This window comes from Castor canadensis, chromosome 16 (assembly GCF_047511655.1).
Source record: "Castor canadensis chromosome 16, mCasCan1.hap1v2, whole genome shotgun sequence".
Taxonomy (NCBI): domain Eukaryota; kingdom Metazoa; phylum Chordata; class Mammalia; order Rodentia; family Castoridae; genus Castor; species Castor canadensis.
The window spans coordinates 17,233,511-17,250,982 of NC_133401.1; the positions used below are offsets into that span (position 1 = coordinate 17,233,511).

The 17,472-nt window shown below is 51.5% G+C and overlaps 1 protein-coding gene across 12 annotated transcripts in view; it reads left to right on the top strand.

Annotated features, from left to right (window-relative positions):
- Positions 1-5,817: 5,817 nt before the first annotated feature.
- Positions 5,818-17,472, top strand: part of Hif3a (hypoxia inducible factor 3 subunit alpha) — a 33,058-nt gene continuing 21,403 nt past the window's right edge. For 3 of the 12 annotated variants that reach the window (XR_012442636.1, XR_012442635.1, XM_074057751.1), the window contains exons 1-5: positions 10,792-11,157; positions 12,591-12,736; positions 15,242-15,326; positions 15,562-15,671; positions 16,101-16,309. Coding sequence is in view for 8 of the 12 variants with exons in the window: in XM_074057751.1 (XP_073913852.1) it covers positions 10,887-11,157; positions 12,591-12,736; positions 15,242-15,326; positions 15,562-15,671; positions 16,101-16,309 (821 nt within the window). In the remaining 4 variants the exon portion in view is untranslated. Of the gene's footprint in view, positions 5,912-5,944; positions 10,764-10,790; positions 11,158-12,590; positions 12,737-15,241; positions 15,327-15,561; positions 15,672-16,100; positions 16,310-17,472 lie in introns of those variants that run through there. The other 9 variants (XR_012442638.1, XR_012442637.1, XM_020170895.2 and 6 more) reach the window with 8 other exon arrangements.

The window sequence follows — 17,472 nt, forward strand, 5'->3', positions numbered from 1 at the left end:
GCCCTGTCTGTGGTGCTCCTGCCTGAGCTGAACCTTCTGAAGCAATCATGAGCCAGCATTGCACACGCCCAGCTGAGGAATAGTGTACAAATAATCAGCTATTAAGCTGGGTACCAGTGGTCACACCTGTAATCCCAGCTGCTCAGGAGGCAGGGATCAGGAGGATTGTGGTTCAAAGCCAGCCTTGCCAAGTAGTTCATGAGACCTTATCTCGAAAAAAAACATCACAAAAAAGGGCTGGTGGAGTGGCTCAAGGTGTAGACCCTGAGTTCAAACTCCAGTACCACAAATAATAATAATAATAGACCAGCTGGTAATCTCCAAATGTGTGAAGACCATGAAAGCTGAAGTCTATTTAGACAACTCATCATCACTTGTGCTTCCGATTTGAGCCCTGGTATTGGGGTGGATGCTATCAGGCAAATCAGTGAGACCAGTTGGAGGGAACCTGAGAATAAGATGGTGATGTGTCCTGCTAGTTTCCCGAGCTTGGGTTTGGTTATCTTAGGATAAGATAAGAATGCTGTTTATAAGAACAACACGATGATGTATTCACAGGTGAGGGGACGTGGCACTGTGTTACCATGTACTCAAACGATTCAGAAACAAAATGAGATAATAAAAATTGCCTCATAAAAGAGCCGTGGAGATTAAACTACATGGTGCGACATGTTTATAACAGTTTTTGGCATAGAACCTTTCGATGAATCAGACGTGCTGAAGTGGAACATCAAGCCAGTTATAGTGGTGCATCCCTGTAATGCCAGTACTCAGGAAGCTGAGGCGGTAGAATTGTGAGTTCAAGGACAGCCTGAGCTACATAGTGAGAGTATCTCAAAAAATTGTAAAAATAAAGCCCCTGAAAATATATAACACCTGTGACCTTTAACTCTATGTCACTATTTCCTCACAATCACACACACACACACACACACACTTTTCAGGTCTGTACCGCTGTGTATGTAGTTAGTCATCCATATTGCTACCACCAGAGGGCACTCAGGTTCAATTAAGGTTTGACAGCTTTTCGTTTGGTTTGGTTTGATTTGGTTTGGTGGCACTGGGGTTTGAACTCAGGGCTTCACCCTTGCAAAGCAGGTGCTCTACTACTTGAGCCACACCTCCAGTCCACTTTGCTTTGGTTATTTTGAAGATGGAGTCTAGTGAGCTTTCTGCCCAGGCTGGCCTCGAACCTCGACCCTCCCAATCTCAGCCTCCTAAGTAGCTAGGGTTACAGCCATAAGCACCCTGTTGGGTCTGACAGCTTTCGAGTCTGGATCATCAGTTCTCAAATGATTAGGCTGGGAGCTCCTTGGCACTCTTACAAAGTATGGAGAGCTCCCAAAGAGCTTTTGTGGGTTAGATAAAATGTGATTTGGGGAGGAGGGGAAGGTACTGAGGTTTGAACTCAGGGCCTAACACTTGAGCCACTCCACCAGCCCTTTTTTGTGGTAGTATTTTTCAAGATAGGATCTCCTGGGCTGACTTCAAACCAAGATCCTCCTGATCTCTGCCTCCTGAGTAGCTAGGATTACAGGCGTGAGCCACTGGTGCCCGAGGTTGGTTGATTTTTTTGAGACTGGGTCTGGCTATGTAGCCCAGGCTTGCCTTGAACTCATGATCCTCCTACCTCTGCCTCTCGAGTGTTGGCTTACAGGTGTGCACCACCACACCTGGCTTGACTTCATTGACTGCATTGACCACCTAAATTCCAGCTCCTTGGCCAGGCACTTTTCCTGTGGTTTAAGAGTTTTTTCTTTCTTTCTTTCTTTCTTTCTTTGTTTTTTTTTTTGTGTGTGTGTGTGTGGTACTAAGGTTTGAACTCAGGGCCTACACCTTGAGCCACTCCACCAGCCCTTTTTGTGTTAGGTATTTTTGAGATAAGGTCTCACAAACTATTTGCCTGGGCTAGCTCCAAACCCAGATCCTCCTGATCTCTGCCTCCTCTGTAGCTAGGATTACAGGCATGAGCCACCGCACCCATGCCCAGTTATTTGAAGGAGAAAAGACCACCCTCATCTAGAGGTCTTTTCCATGGTGTAAATACTGCTACCGTGACCCTTGCAAACTATCAATAGTTTAACAAGTAGCTCCCATGATTCTGAAAATGCAACAACCAGCTCTTCAGGGCCCTTAGAGACTGGCATCAGCACATCAGTGCTACCTGACATTTGCCTTATAGAAATTTCAACTGAGACTTTTAAAGACGATTTAATCCCTTAAAAATAACAATAGGCCTGGAGGTGTGCCTCAAGTGGTAGAGTGCCTGCTTTGCGAGCACAAAGCCCTGAGTTCAATCTCCAGTCCCACCAAAATAATAATAATAATAATGATAAATGCATCACATGTTAATATCAGAGCAATTATGCCTCCACATATCATGTAACCTCTGGAAAGGAGAACAAGGCAAACAACATTACAGTCATGTTTGGAAGATGGTTTAGACTTTGTGGATCAAAGGTCAGAACTTCTGAAAGTGCCTCTGCAGAACACACTTTGGGCATCGCTGGCTCAGATCTTCGGTTCTCACCTCTGTCCAAAACAGTACTCCCCCTTTATTTAATAATGAGTTTTGTGTCATTCGTTCAATTACCACAATCTCTAACTCACACAGAGTACAACTCACCTTCATAGTACAAGTATCTCTAACACAAATTCCTCCAGCTACACCACAGGGGTGTAGCCCAGTGGTAAAGTGCTTGCCTAGCATGTGCAAAGCCCTGGATTCCATCCTCAGTCCCTCAAAAAAGAAAAAAAAAAAAGTCACTGTAATACATTACCTGTGATAGAGAAAAGAAAGAAGTCTACAGGCCCTCACCAGATTGGCAATGAGGTGTTCAGATTTTGGAAAGGGTTCTCCATGTGTGGCAGATATAATGTAGCCCCCAGCGTGATTCCAGGTGGCTCCTGAGACCGAACACATCAACACTCAGGCAGTGAAGTGACCACACCAGAGCGAGACAAATGCTGTCACCAAAGTAGCCTGGCATCAGCTCCGAATGGGGTTTGCCACCAGATCAGTGTGACAGTAACTCTTCGTTTTCAGAGTTATTTGGATCATGGAGTTGTGTGCGGTGGACAGAAGGCTGTCACTGACCGTGGAGGAGGTGCAGCATTGGGTCCGAACTTGGACCCGGTTCTGCTCACAGACATACGGAGTCAGATGCTCCTGTTGAAATTATAACTTTAGATCTAAGATAAGCAAGACAATCTCCAGACAAATATCCATTTATGTTGAGGTGACATTTGAACTAAGGACTAAGAATACCCATGAGTCTCCAGAGAACAAGACAGAAGCCAAAGCAGAGAGAACAGCTTAGATTGTCTGGAACTCAAAAGGGATCAGAGGTAAGTGATGGGACTCGCGGAAGCGGTGACAGTCCCAACAACAGCTTCTGCCCCATACGGAGGATGATTTTCCCTTGGGTTTTACATGGTTGTTCTCCTGGAAAACACAGTTTGTTAAAATGGTGTAACGTTCTTGTCATTTTATAGGTAAGATGGGACTGGCTCCGGGCCCCCATGATGGTTAACGAATTCCCCCTGCAGGCTCCAGGAAACTCCTCTGTTGGAGTTGTGCAGTGAACCAGGGCCACCGAAGGCCAGACGCCCCACAGATTCGCAAACCCCTCCCTGAGCTCTGTGACAGGCGCGTGCAGGGGTGGCGGTGCAGGGCACTGGTGGTACCTCTTGGTCGCCCAGAGTGCCGTGAGAGATTCTCCAGCAGGGGGCGCCAGCGCGCTGAGGACGGAGCAGGGATCCGGGGCCACGGCATCCGCACACCTGCACCAGCAGCAACGGATGCGGTAGCATCAGGACGTTCAGGAACCATTACGTGCGTGTGGCCATGGACGTGAGTGTGAGCAGCTCATGCTTCACTGATGACAGGTACCCTTATTTACAGAACCCCAGTGTGCACTCTTGTGCTGTCATCGATAAAGTCTTGGGGTGGGAAGTTAGCTCAATGGTAGAGCTCTTGCCTTGATCGCAGATGTTTGGTGTGCCTATATATATAAAGCTCTAGTTCTATTTTTAACGTTTAACAGGTGCCAGTTTTTCTTGGGTGCTATGAAGCCCTCAGCTCGGCTATCCGCTACGACTTTCTAAGTCAGGCCCCGTTGTTTTCTCATACACCCTAGAACTGAGAGCTCATTCCTCTGTTTTTATCAAGATTCTTTAGGGTGTGAGCAGCTGAAATCCACTCAAACTAATCTAAGTACAAAGTACATGAATAAGGCAATATCCAAAAACAAGTGCAACAACAACAAAAAGCTGTAATGGTTCGTGTGGAAGTTCAAGATTAAGTTGGACTTCAGGTATGGCCGGATCAAAGCACCTGAGTGAGGGTTGATGTCAAGGCTGTCTTTCTCAAGCTTTCATTTCTGTTCTATCTGTATTGTTGTCCTCTTCATGGTGGTGTGAGGTCAATCCAGCAGATCACTCCAGCTTGGTGACTCCAGCAGAAACAGAAAACTTCTTTCCTGACAAGTGCAGCAACTGTCCCAGGATTTCCACAAGAGGATAGCTGGGTCACAGTCACTGTGAGTGGGGAAACCATAACCTGACTGGCTTGGTTTGGATCCTCCTCTGCCCCTTCTGGAGTTGGTGAGGGTGGGAGTGTGGCTAGCCTAATTCAAATTAAACAGAGAGGATAGAGAAGTGGATCCACAGAATGAAATTGAGTGTGATAGTAGGGTGAGGTGGGGAGCCATGTGCATTTTAGAGGAAGAGCATTCTAAGATGAGAAAACCGTATGTGCAAAGGTCCTGTGATGGGACTTGTCTAATGCGTTCAAGGATCTGTAAGGTCATTTCTGCCACACTGTAGACTTCTGCTCCCCAAAGCTGCATCCAGAACAGGTCCTCCATACTGTCAATTCGAATTCCCCCTCCCACCACACACACACACACACACACACACACACACACACACACTTCCTTATCCAATTGTGATGCTGTCATCTGTCCTTGGTGACTTTGTACGTCTCCCTTGTTACTCTACTGGTACAAAGATACCATTTCTCTGCTCCTTTTAAAAGTGGGTGTGGTTGAGTTAAAACATATTTACTTGACAGAAGCTTAATAATTCATCAGCAGGAACCAGAAAAAGGAGTTAGAGGCCAAGGGGTCAGGGTAGAGCGGAGGGGGTGGACGAGGTAGGGTTAGGGTGGGGGGTACAGAGGGTGCCAGACTGGGAGAATAGGGGGCAAGATGGAGTACAGGAGAATGAGGGGTTGTGCAACGTGGGGGTGGTGGCGGGGCGGGATTGGGGGGGAGATGCAAAGTGAGACCTTGGTGGATAAGGAAGAAGGGGACAGAGGGGGTAGGGTTGGGGACTGGAAGGGATGGAGCTGGAGTAGGAGGAGCCCAACTGGAGGTAGGACTCAGAGGGGTGAGACAGAGGTGGGGAGACAGAGGGTGGGTGCTGGGATGCAGGGAACAGAAGGGTATGTTTGAGACTGGGGGCGTGGCTCCTACCTAGTAAGTGCCAGGTCCTGAGTTCAAACCCCAGCACCGGAAAAAAAGAAAGAAGAAGAAGAAAGAAAGAAAGAAAGAAAAGAAAAGAAAAGTTTAAGTCTGAGACTTCAGCTGCTAGGGACAAGGCGCGGCCTGCGGACGGTGCCCGCGCGGGGCTGAGGAAGTCGCGGCGAGGGGCGTGGCTGGGGGTGTGTATTACACAGGATTCCCCCCACCCTTAGTGTTCCAGGGCTTGTCCTCTGGTCCCGCCCCCTTCTTAAGAGTGACAGGCCCATCTTCCAACCAGAGGCGCGGGCCGGGCGTGGCGCAGCCAATGGCGTGGCGGGGGCGGAGCTGGGGAGGGGGCTCGCAGGGCCAGGGGAGGGGTCGCCGGGCCTCCGAGGGCTCGGGAGCAGCGGCGGGCGAGCCATGGCGCTGGGACTGCAGCGAGCGAGGTAATGGCCTTTGGAGACAGGGGTGATGAGAATTGGGGGGCTCTCCTTCTGGAGACCCCTATGCTGTGGGGGTGCACTAGATTTGGACATACGGTTGGAGGCGCACACTCCACCCTAGGGGACTGCTAGGGGTGCGGGATTTCCCCACGTCCCTGGCTGTCTCGCCCCTCTCACCAGAACTGGCTTTGTGTGTGTGTGTGTGTGGTGGGGGGGGGAGGTAGTGATTCCCGATTTCCTGCTATCCCAGGTTCGCTTCCCCGCCTGGTTGTGGGTGGAAAACTAGACGTCCCCACGGGCATTGGAGGTGGTTGTGTTTGAGCAGTCCCCGGGCTTCTGTGGTCAGCTTTCTTCTCTCTATGTATTGATCCCTCTGGCCTCCAAAACCCCAGAATTGAAGCTGTTCTATGCCATCAGGCCTTTTTGATCCTACAGGATACCCCAAAATTGAGTCTTCCCAGATAGAAGAATCTCTTGGAGTTTCAGCTCCTAAATTCCAGAAGGGAGACTTCTTTAGATAGGACCCTGCCTGACAGTCTCCCAAACCCCAGAACTAGGCAGAGAAGGTCCCTCTAAGAACTGCCTGGGACGCTTTGTATCTGCCAGGGGCCTTTTCGTATCTTTTTAAAAAGTAGGGTCACCCTTTTCAATAACAGGGAAACAACTTCACCCACTTCCCAAAGTCTTACTTGTCCGTTCCCACCCAGTCCCTTGTACTGAGGGACGAGGGCCCCACCCAAGTCTTATTTGGGGGAGACCCTCTGGGGAGGTGCTGTCCCTGATCCAGGGGAGAGACTCCCCCCTCCCCACCAGCAATGGGCTCAACTATGGGGTCCTTCTGGGCAAAACTGTGTTTCTACATTCACCTCCTAATAGGTACAGATCTGCAGGGGCAGAGGCAACCTGTGCTCTGCGACCTCTGCCAAGGGGTCCTATCTGGCCAGACTCTCATAGGACCCCAGGAAATGTGCCAGGTCCTTGGCTTTCCCTGTCCAATCTGAAGCATCCAGCAAGCCTCACCCCCTACCCTCCTCCCTGACTTCGCAGGCCGATTGGATCCATCCACACCCTATGTTTTTGTCCCCCTAGATTTCCCTTCTCCCACTCTATTGCAATTCCTGGCTCTGAGCCCACCAGGGAACTCCATCTCACCCTTTCTGAACCAACGCTGGCCCCGCCCCTCCCAGCACCCCCTCTTGGCTGGGTGGGAACCCCTGTTGGCTGTGCTGGGGCGCTCCCACCTCGCCACCCCGGACCAGCCCTTTCCGGTGGTGTCTTCACCACCGGAACACCCACTCAAAACTCACACCGAGATTGCGGCCACACACTCTGGCCCCTCCCGGACCCCCTGAATGGCACTACAGCCAGAGGGGGAGCCTAATGATGGTGAGTGGGCTCCCATGCCCCTGTGACTCTTTCCCTTGTTCCAGTTTGGGCTTCCAGCTACCCAACACCACACAGGGGTGTTCTTGGGTAGTCTATGATGGGCACTGTGCCCCAGTGCCCATGCAAGGCAGGAGTTCCTGAAGGAGACAGGACTTTAAGGACTGGCACCCGATCAGGTTACCAAGTCCTAGGGAACAAGCAAAGTCAAGGTTACAGAGTCTCCCAGTCCCTTCTCCAACTGAAACCTTGCATGGGTATCTCAGGGCACCTCTGAGTAGTGACAAAAGGGGTCTCTGCCATATAAACCTAACATTCCCCTTCCCCAAATCCTCTACAAGTTTTGCAAGGCCACCCAATACCCAGTTGAAAGTTAGAAGATAAAGTTCAGAAGTAACCCCAAATGTGAGACAGGGACTCTCTACTTTCGCTAAGCCTTTGCTCTTAGGTGCATGTTTTCCAGGGTGGGAAAGAAGTGAGCTTCTCTCCCTCCCAGCTGGGGAACACCATGCCCCAGCCCCCCCTTCCCAGGCCTCACCCCGGGCCTCCTGGCCCCACCCCCTGTTCTCAGCTAGAACACCGAGGAAGGGTGGCAGGGTTCCAGCTGCACGTCCCAAACTGGGCAGAGTGCCAAGGGGCTGAACCAAGGCTGGGCATGAGGCCAGCAGGGGAGATCCAGAGGCAGTGGTGGTGGAGCAGGAGGAAGGACTGGAGACACTAGGGAGAGAGGGACAAAGCAGGGGTCCCCTGAGAAGTGGCACACCCCCAGAGGTGTGGCATTTTAGAACAAATGCCCCAAAATCAGGGTTCAAGTTCCACTTTCTGGCTGTGTGGCCTCAAGCCAGTAATTGCCTCTCTGACGCCAGCTCCATATCCTGGAAAATGGAAGTCATGTCTTCTCCTCCCACACCCCAGATCAAGATGAGGAGTCAGTAAAGCAATAGATGGGAGGGTGGGGGTGTGGGGAGTCTGGACACCCAATAGGTGTATAATAACTGAGTTCATGTCAGAGTTCTGAGCAGAAGTAAATGGACCTGGTTCTGCCACTGAATGCTATGTGGCATCTGGCAGGTTGCATCACCCTCTGGGCCCTGCTTCCTCATCAGGAAAATTGGGAAGGTGATAACAGGTACAAGGAAAGATTAATTGACAAGCAGCTGAGCAGAGCTGAGCCCCTGAGGGTGCCCCTTACTGGGGCTGGGGAAGCTATGCCCAGAGCCTCAGTTTCTACTTTAGCTATGTAGGCTGACCCAGAATGTCTTATGTAGCCCAAGCTGGCCTCAAACTCAAGATCTTCCTGCCTCACCTTCCTGAGTGTTAGAATTACAGACGTGGCCGCCACACCCAGCTGTTTCCACCTTTTTTAAAGGGAGACTCCTCCTCCTACTCCATAAGGTTGTTATAAGGATTTAATAGCATTCATGAGTGTGTAATACAACAAAGCTATTATTATCGTGGACAGTGTTATTTAGTCATCCTCCCAAAGTCCTTGTGTAAAAACACATCACAGACAAAGCCCACAGGTTACACTGGTACACAAGAGGCTCCTATGTCCAAACCTTCCATCTCTGAAAGGTGGACAAAGAGAATAGCAAATTTAACCTGTACTAAGCACTAACCCAAATAGCCAGGCCTTGTTTTCTAAGTCCTTGATTTATATTAACTCATTTCATCTTCAAAAGACTCTAAGAGGCACATGCTGTTACTATTCTCAGAGAGGTTGTGCAACTTGTCCAAAGTCACACAGCTAATAAGTAATGGAGCCAAGATTGGAACCTTGGACCAGAGAAAATGGTCCCCCACTCTGTTTGACTGAAAAAGGCCAGAAAGGCCAGAGCCCCAATGAGAGCCCCACCAGAACATCTGGAGAACAGGCTGAAAGCTGGAAGGAGGGACCCTCTGCAGTCACCAGCTGGCTCCTTCTATGGAGGAAGAAATCCTGCCCCTAAAGAGGAGTGGATTACAGAGCCCAGCTGCTTGGGAGGTGGGGCGCCAGCCCCACCCCCTGTTCCTCTTCCCACTCCCTGTTCCCTGTGTCTGGGCCCCCAGCTCAGTGTGGCCCGCCCACCCCCACCCTCTCTGGGCAGGAAGACAAACAGGGCTGGAACAGAACAGAACAGGACGGAATGTCCTCTGGACAGGCAGGACTGTGGCCCCTGCCCCCACCAGCCAAGAGGGAAGGGATGGGGCCATACTTTGTCTCCTCCAACCCTTGGCTTCTGGACCTCCCACCCTCTTACACTAAGAGCTTTTTTCCCCTCTGCAACCAGACAGGAAAAATCTCCTTCTGTAAACCTCTCCTGCCTGGGAGTGGGGTCAATGCGATCCCAAGAATGGCCTCTGCTCTCTGAATTTAGGAAGGGACAGTCTCTCCTAGACGTTTAGCTTGGGAGATTGGGGGCAAGGGGTCTGCAAAGAGGGGATTAAAGACTGGAGGCTTTTGGAACCTCACGGCCTAGTTCAAATCCCAGCTCAGCCTGGTACTGGCTTTGTGACTTTCTTAATTTTTGTTGTTGTTGTTGTTGTTTTGGCGGTGCTGGGGTTTGAACTCAGGGACTCACACTTTGCTAGGCAGGCACTCTACCATTTGAGCTACTCTGCCAACCCACTTTGTGACTTCTTGAGCAAAGAACTTCGCCTTTCAGAGCCTCAGCTTCCCCTTTGTGAAATGTCCAAGGTACCAGGCCCAAAACGTTTATCATGATTTTTTTTTTAGAAATATTAGAAAAGTAGATATGACTGGGCATGGTGACACACATCTATATTTCAATAGTAGACATAAAATACTCTTGAATTTGGATTCAGACAGGCCTGGAGTTTGAATCTGAAGCCAATGGTAGAAACGAAGTTCTAAAACTTGGCTTTAAGAATTAAAAGAGTTCAGGCAGACGGTGTTCAAACCCTAGCTTTGCTATTTATGGCGAGCGTTGCACCTCTCTGGCCTCACCTTCCTCCTCTGTTCATTGGGGATAATGTTACGAACTTCCTTGTAGGGTTGTCTGAGCATTAAATGGGTTCCCAGGGTGGCACGGAAACTGATGTAATATTAAAAGTAGATTAGTGGCAGATATTTGGGATAAAACAGCTCTCATCCCCCATCCCGACCCCACTAGCAAAATTCAGGTATTTGAAGTGCATTAAAGGCTATCCTGGGGTTGGTTTGCTGTGTCACCCTGGTGGGGCCCTGCCCCTCTTAAGGCCCCTGACGTACATCGTCAGACTGAGATATCTCTGCTCCAAGAGGCCTCAGCTCAGCTGAGGAGGGAAAAGGGCAAGGAAGGAGACTTGGGAGGCTTGCTGATCTTCATTCGCCCTCCTTCCTATGGCCCCGGGCCAAACAGCCAGCCCCTTCCCACCAGGGGGCCTCCCTGTCCCCCAGGAGTCCCTAGCTTGGGAAATAAACTGCAGATAAGTCAGAGAGGGGACAGAGCGGCCCACGGCACCACTTGGAGAAAAGAGACAGCATGCACTGGTAGGAGGACAGATAAAATCCAGGGCTAGGAGGGGCTCCCGAGGGTAACCTCCCAGGCCCAGAGAGCGCGGAGAACTAGCGGGGGCCACACAGCGAGCAGAGGAGCCTGGGCCCCAAGTGGCCATGCCTGCCCTCGTGTGCTTGTGCCATCCAGCTCTTTCCCTCCCGGGGACGCCGCCTGTCAACGATGCCCATGCCCGCAGGTCCAGCACCGAGCTGCGCAAGGAGAAGTCCCGGGATGCCGCTCGCAGCCGGCGCAGCCAGGAGACCGAGGTGCTGTACCAGCTGGCGCACACGCTGCCCTTCGCGCGCGGCGTCAGCGCGCACCTGGACAAGGCTTCCATCATGCGCCTCACCATCAGCTACCTGCGCATGCACCGCCTCTGCGCCGCAGGTGAGCCCCGCCCCCGAATGCCCCCCAGCCCCTGGGAAGTCTTCCTGGCGGAGCCCCACCTCCCTGGAATCGCTTCTCTTGGTGAGGTCACGCCTCTTCTACTGCTGGACCAATCGAAGCCCATTATTCTTAGGAGTCCCGCCCCTCAGTAGTCTACCATGTGAGGCCCCGCCCCCTTGGAATGCGCCCTTGGGAAGGTCCGCCGCTGAGGCCACGCTTCTTCTAGTGCTGGGCCAATTGGAACCCATTCTTGGGAGTCCCTTCCCTTTGATAGTCTATCATGTGTGAGGCTCCGCCCCCCTCAGGATGCGCCCTTGGGAAGGTCCGCCCCTTTAGACCTCTGAGGCCACGCCTCTTCTAATGCTGGGCCAATCGGAGCCCATTATTCTTGGGAGTCCCGCCCCTTTGATAGTCTATCATGTGTGAGGCTCCACCCCCCTTGGAATGCGCCTGTGGGAAGGCCTGCCCTGTTAGACCACTGAGGCCACGCCTCTTCTAGTGCCGGGCCAATCGGAGTCCATTATTCTTGGGAGTCCCGCCCCTTTGATAGTCTATCGTGGGAGAGGCTCTGCCCCTTGGGACACGCCTTTGGGAAGGCCCGCCCCCTTAGAACTCTGAGGCCAGCTGTCTCCCAGAGGCCTTCTCCTCTTAGATTTGTTCCCTAGGAGACTTTCTTAGGTCTTGCTCTGTCTGCTTATTAAAAATAGCCATGGAGGCTCTCCTGCCCAATTTTTAATTCCTCGAAAGTCCCTCTTTCCCCCCCATCCTCTGTAGTCCTCTCGATAGTTCCCTTAGCAGCCATCCCTTTGAATCTCCATCCAGTTAAAACAATTACAGACACACATACACACACACACACACACACACACACACACACACACACACACACCTTGGAACCAAGGACCTTGAAAAGATTTTATTATGGACAAAAAGTCCTCCTATCCTCAGGCAGGCTCTGCCATTAGACTTCCCCACCCCATAGAAAAGCCTCTGGGAGGCTTTTCCCTATTAGAATTCTGTCCCCTGATGGTCCCTACTCTTAGAAATCTGCCCATTTGAAAGGTCCTGCCCTCCAAGAATTCTGGGAAGCTGGCTCCTCACCCCTAGAATTCCAACTGTCCCAGACCCTAGTCTCTGACATTCTGTCTTCTTAGAATCCTGTCCTCCTAAGAGGTCTACCCACTTGGAATTCTGTTCCTCTAGGGGTTCCTTATTTCCTTAGAATTCTGTTCCCTGGGAAGTCCTGCTCCTAATTCCATAGCTTGGTGGTCCTGCCCTCTTCCCTTGGGACTCCAAGTCACTAGCTTGTGTCCCCACTCTCTTGGGCATATCTCTAAGTTCCTCTGAGTGAGGACAGGCAGAAGGCGATGTGCCAAAGTGGGCCCACAACTGACCAGAGACGTCCCCACCCCCCCCCACACCCTGGGCACCAGGAGAGTGGAACCAGGTGGGATCAGGGGGTGAACCACTGGATTCGTGCTACCTGAAGGCCCTGGAGGGCTTCGTGATGGTGCTCACCACGGAGGGAGACATGGCTTACCTGTCAGAAAATGTTAGCAAGCACCTGGGCCTCAGTCAGGTAAGCTGCCTGCTTTGTGCTTGGCCCAGTTCTGGAGATGCTGGGGACACTGTGGCATAGCCTTATCTCTGCCTTTATGGGATTCACAGCACAGAAGGGGAGAAAGGTGTGTCACAGGTAGCAAGATGCAGAATGGCTAGGGCTGAGATCAGACCGCCTAAGGCTGTGGGAAAGCCAGGAGGAGGGCAGTATGTGAACCAGTCTGGGAAAGGGGTGGAACTGGGGCTTCCTGGAGAAAGAAAAATCTGAGCTAAAACCTGAAGGACTTAACTATTCAAAGGATTATGGGAAATAATCCTTTGACCAGTGAACCAGTGAGGATGGTAGAGATGCAAAAGCCCAGAGGTGAGATAACAGAGCCCTTTGGGGAAATAAAGTTTATTCTGCTGGATCAGGGTATAGTGGAAGCTATGGGACAATTTTAAATAGGGGTGGAAAGTTGTATCAAAGGGAATCAGGTTTATATTTTAGAAAGATCCCTCATGGGAGCCAGGTGTGGTGGTGCACACCTGTAATTCCAGCACTTGGGGGTTGAGGCAGGAGGATCCAAAGTTTTTGGCCAGTCATCTCAAAAAATGGAAGAGGCCAGACACTGTGGCCCTCACCTGTAATCCTAGCTACTTGGGAGTCAGATATCAGGAAAGATTGCAGTTTGAAACCAGCTCAGGCAAAATGCCTGTCTCTGCCAGCTCTCTGTCAACAAAGCTGGGTCTGGTGGTGCGTGCCTGTCATCTCAGCTAGGTGGGAAGCATAAATAGGAGGATCACTGTCTAAGCCAGCCTGGTATAAATGTGAGTCCCTATTCAAAGAATAACTAAAGCAAAAAGTGCTGGGGGCGGGACTCAAGTGGTACAGTGCCCTGCTAGCAAGCACAAGGCCCTGATTTCAAACCTCCAGACTGAGTAAAAGAGGGAGGGAGGAGAGGGGAAGAGAGAGAGGGAGAAGAAGGAGGAGGATGAGGACAAAGAAGAAGAAAGAAGAGGAGGAAAGATGGGAGAGAGTAAGAGAGGAGGAGGAAGAAGAGTGGGGGGATCAGGTTCATCTCCTAAACAAAACAAGTAGTGGGGTCTTGAGCCTGCCCAATAGGTGTGACTCACCTCAGGGCCTTTGCACTTCCTGCTCTCACTCTTACTCCTGGGAGCCACAAGGGCATCTCACCTGCTTTGTTTACCAGTTTTTATTTGTTGTTTGTTTGAGACAAGGTCTTTCTATGTAGCCCAGGATGCAAAATTGCAATCCTCCTGCTTCAACCTCCCAACTGTTCAGCAATTTTTTAAAATGTCACCTCATCAAAGAAACTATCCAGGACCACACTCCCTAAAATGACATCCCATCATTGCATCACCCTGCCGACCCTGCTTGAGTTGCTGTCTTTGTTACTCATTGTGGTGGTGTTATTTTATGTTGTTTGTTTATTGTCTGTCACACACACACACACAAACACACACACACTAGCCGGTAAGGTCCGTAAGGCAAGGATCTGTCTATGGGGTCACTGATGTGTCCCTACAGTTAGAAGAGGACCTGGGGGTCTATGGCCATACCACCCTGAACACGCCTGATCTTGTCTGATCTCAGAAGCTAAGCAGGGTGGGGCCTAGTTAGTACTTGGATGGGAGAAGAGGGCCTGGGGTTGAGGGAGTGGCTCTGGCAATAGAGCGCCTGCCTAGCAAGTGTGAGGCCCTGTGTTCAAACCCCAATACCACCAAAAAAGAAGAAGACCTATTAAATAGTAGGTGCTGAATAAATGGTTCCTCAGTGAGTAAGTGCATGAGTGAATGTGAGCGAATGAATGAGTGAATGAGTGAATGGGTGAATGAGTGAATAAGTGAGTGAGTGAGTGGATGAATGAGTGTGAATAAGTGAGTGACTATAAGTGATGAGTGGATAAATGAGTGACCCAATGTGAGAATGAGTGAATAAATGGGTGAGTGAGTAAATAAATGAGTGAACAAATGGATGAGTGATTGGATATTTGATGAATGAGTGAATGAGGAATGAGTGAGTGAATATGAGTGGATGAATGAGTGAGTGAATGGATGGATGAGTGAGCAAATGGGCAAGTGATGAATGAGGGGGTGAGTGAGGGAACAAATGAGTGAGCAAATGAATGAGTGAGTGAGTGAATAAATGATTGAGTTAATGAATGGATAGAGAGACAAGTGAGTGACTGAATGGGTGAATGAGGAAATGAATGAATGAGTTAGTAAATGATTGTGTGAATGAACGGATGGATGAGTGAGTGAATGGGTGAGTGAATGGGTGAGCAAGGGAAAAAAGGAGGGAGTGAATATGTAAGTGAATAAGTGAATGTATAAGTGGATGGATGGATGGGTGGATGAGTGGGTGGATGGATGGATGAGTGAGTGAGTGGTTGGGGAGATCAGTGGAGTAGCCCAGGTTCATGAATTGGGGCAGAGGCGATGGTGGGGGGAAGCAGGAGGTGGGCTGGGGCCCTGGTCAGCTTGTCCTCCCTCCACTGCTTGGCTCTGCCCCTCCCCGCAGCTGGAGCTCATCGGACACAGTATATTTGATTTCATCCATCCCTGCGACCAAGAGGAGCTGCAAGACGCCCTGACCCCCAGTCCCAGTGAGTGCCCTGCCGGCCCTGCCGCCTTGCCTCAGCATGTCCCCATGGCACCAAGGAAACAGAAGACGAGAAATGGCCTTGCTGTAGGGTTTGAGGCGATGCAACCTTACCTACCCCTGGGGTTCCAGGTCCCAACTTTGGGAATCGTGCCAGGGATCCTTAGCAGCCAGGTGATGGAGGGCACTGGGCCTTGGGCAGCTGTCCGGTGACCTGTGCCATCCCCGTGCCTCCCCAGGCCTATCCAAGAAGCCGGAGGCCCCCACGGAGCGGTGCTTTTCCTTACGCATGAAGAGCACCCTCACCAGCCGCGGGCGCACCCTCAATCTCAAGGCGGCCACCTGGAAGGTGGGCGGGGGCGGAGCCTGGGCGGGGGCGGAGCCTTGGCTGGGGGCTTGGCCTGGGGCAGAGCCCGGCTTTGAACCGAGCCTGACCAAGGGGCGGGGCCGGGGGTGGGGCGGGGCCCTGGCTGGGGGGCGGGGCCTGCCCCGGCCCCAGAACGTCTCCTAGTTGGGTGGAGTTGGTTCTTCTGGGCGTTGGATCCCGCGGTGCTCCTTCAGGCTGGGTCTAGGAGAACCAAAGGGCACCTGGGAGCTTGGGTGTCCCTGTGCCTGGGGCTGGGAGGCCTCCGTAAGGATGGAATCGGGGTCCTCAGAGCTCCCCAGCACACTCTGTGGAGTCCTCCGAGATTTCTTCCCAGCTGCCCAGAGGCATGGCTCCAGCTCCACAGGCAGCCCCAGGCCCAGGTGCACGACCCCCCCCCCATTCTGCCCTCAGGTGCTGCACTGCTCTGGACATATGAGAGCCTACAAGCCCCCCGCACAGACGTCCCCCGCTGGAAGCCCCCGCTCAGAGCCCCCTCTACAATGTCTGGTGCTCATCTGTGAAGCCATCCCCCATCCGGGCAGTCTGGAGCCCCCGCTGGGCCGGGGGGCCTTCCTCAGCCGCCACAGCCTGGACATGAAGTTCACTTACTGTGATGACAGGTGGGAGGGGGCCCATGGCCCACGCAGCTGCCCCTCTTCCCTCTGTTCCAAAGCACTGGCTCTGCCTCCACCCCCACCCCCATCTATCTCTCTTTCTCCCTCTGTTACTGTCTCTCTCTGAGAGGGTCCGCCTGACTCTGAATTCTCTGTGGGCCTTTTTCCTTTTTATCTCTCATTCTCTCTCTTTCTCTCTCTCTCTCTCTCTCTCTCTCTCTCTCTCTCTCTCTCTCTCTCTCTCTCTATCTCTCCCCTCCCTTTCTCTTACTGTTTCCTTCTCTGTCTCTTTGTTGAGTTTCATTTTTGGTTTTTTTTTGGGGGGAGGGGTTGGACAGAGTCCTGACCCAGGCTGGCCTTTAACTTCTGACCCTCCTGTCACAAGGATTACAGGTGTGCACCACCACACTTCCTGTTGCTTTTCTTAAAAGAGTCAATGCACGTGTTACAGTTAATATGGTACCCAGCATGCAGGATACCCACTCCATAAACTACTGTGATTTATTTTTTCTCTACCCTTTCATCACTTTTACTTTCTCCTCTCTGCCCTTCCTTCCCCCTCTTCCTTTTTTTTTTTTCCCCCCCTCCTTTTCGTGAAGTCATGTTCAGAAACAGCTTGGGTTTCAATCCTGGCTCTGTGTCCCTGTCCAGGTGACTTCACCTCTCTGTGCTGCTGCAGTTTTCTCAACTGTCCCGTAGACAAACTAACGGCCCCTACCCCTTTGGTCTAGTGCAGAGCATGATAGAAGTGTCTCTTGATTATTAGGGGGTTTTGTTGTTTGTTTTGTACTGGGATTGAACCCAAGGCCTCCCTCATGCCAGGCAAGCACTTGAACCACACCCCCAGCCCTTTTTGCTCAGTTATTTTTGGAATAGGATCTCATGGGTTTTTTTATGCCAGAACCTACCTGGCCCACGATCCTCCTATTTATGTTTCCCATGTGGCTGGGGTGACAGGTGTGTATCAACATGCCCAGCTACTGGGTGAGATGAGGATCTCAAACTTTTTGCCCAGGCTTCAACCCAGGATCCTACCAATCTCCACCTCCTGAGTAGCTGGGATGATAGGCATGAGCCTCCACACCTGGCTCTTACGTTGTTTTTGAGATTGGATCTTGCTACCTTTGCCTGGGATGACCCAAACTCTCAATTCTCCTACCTCTGCCTCC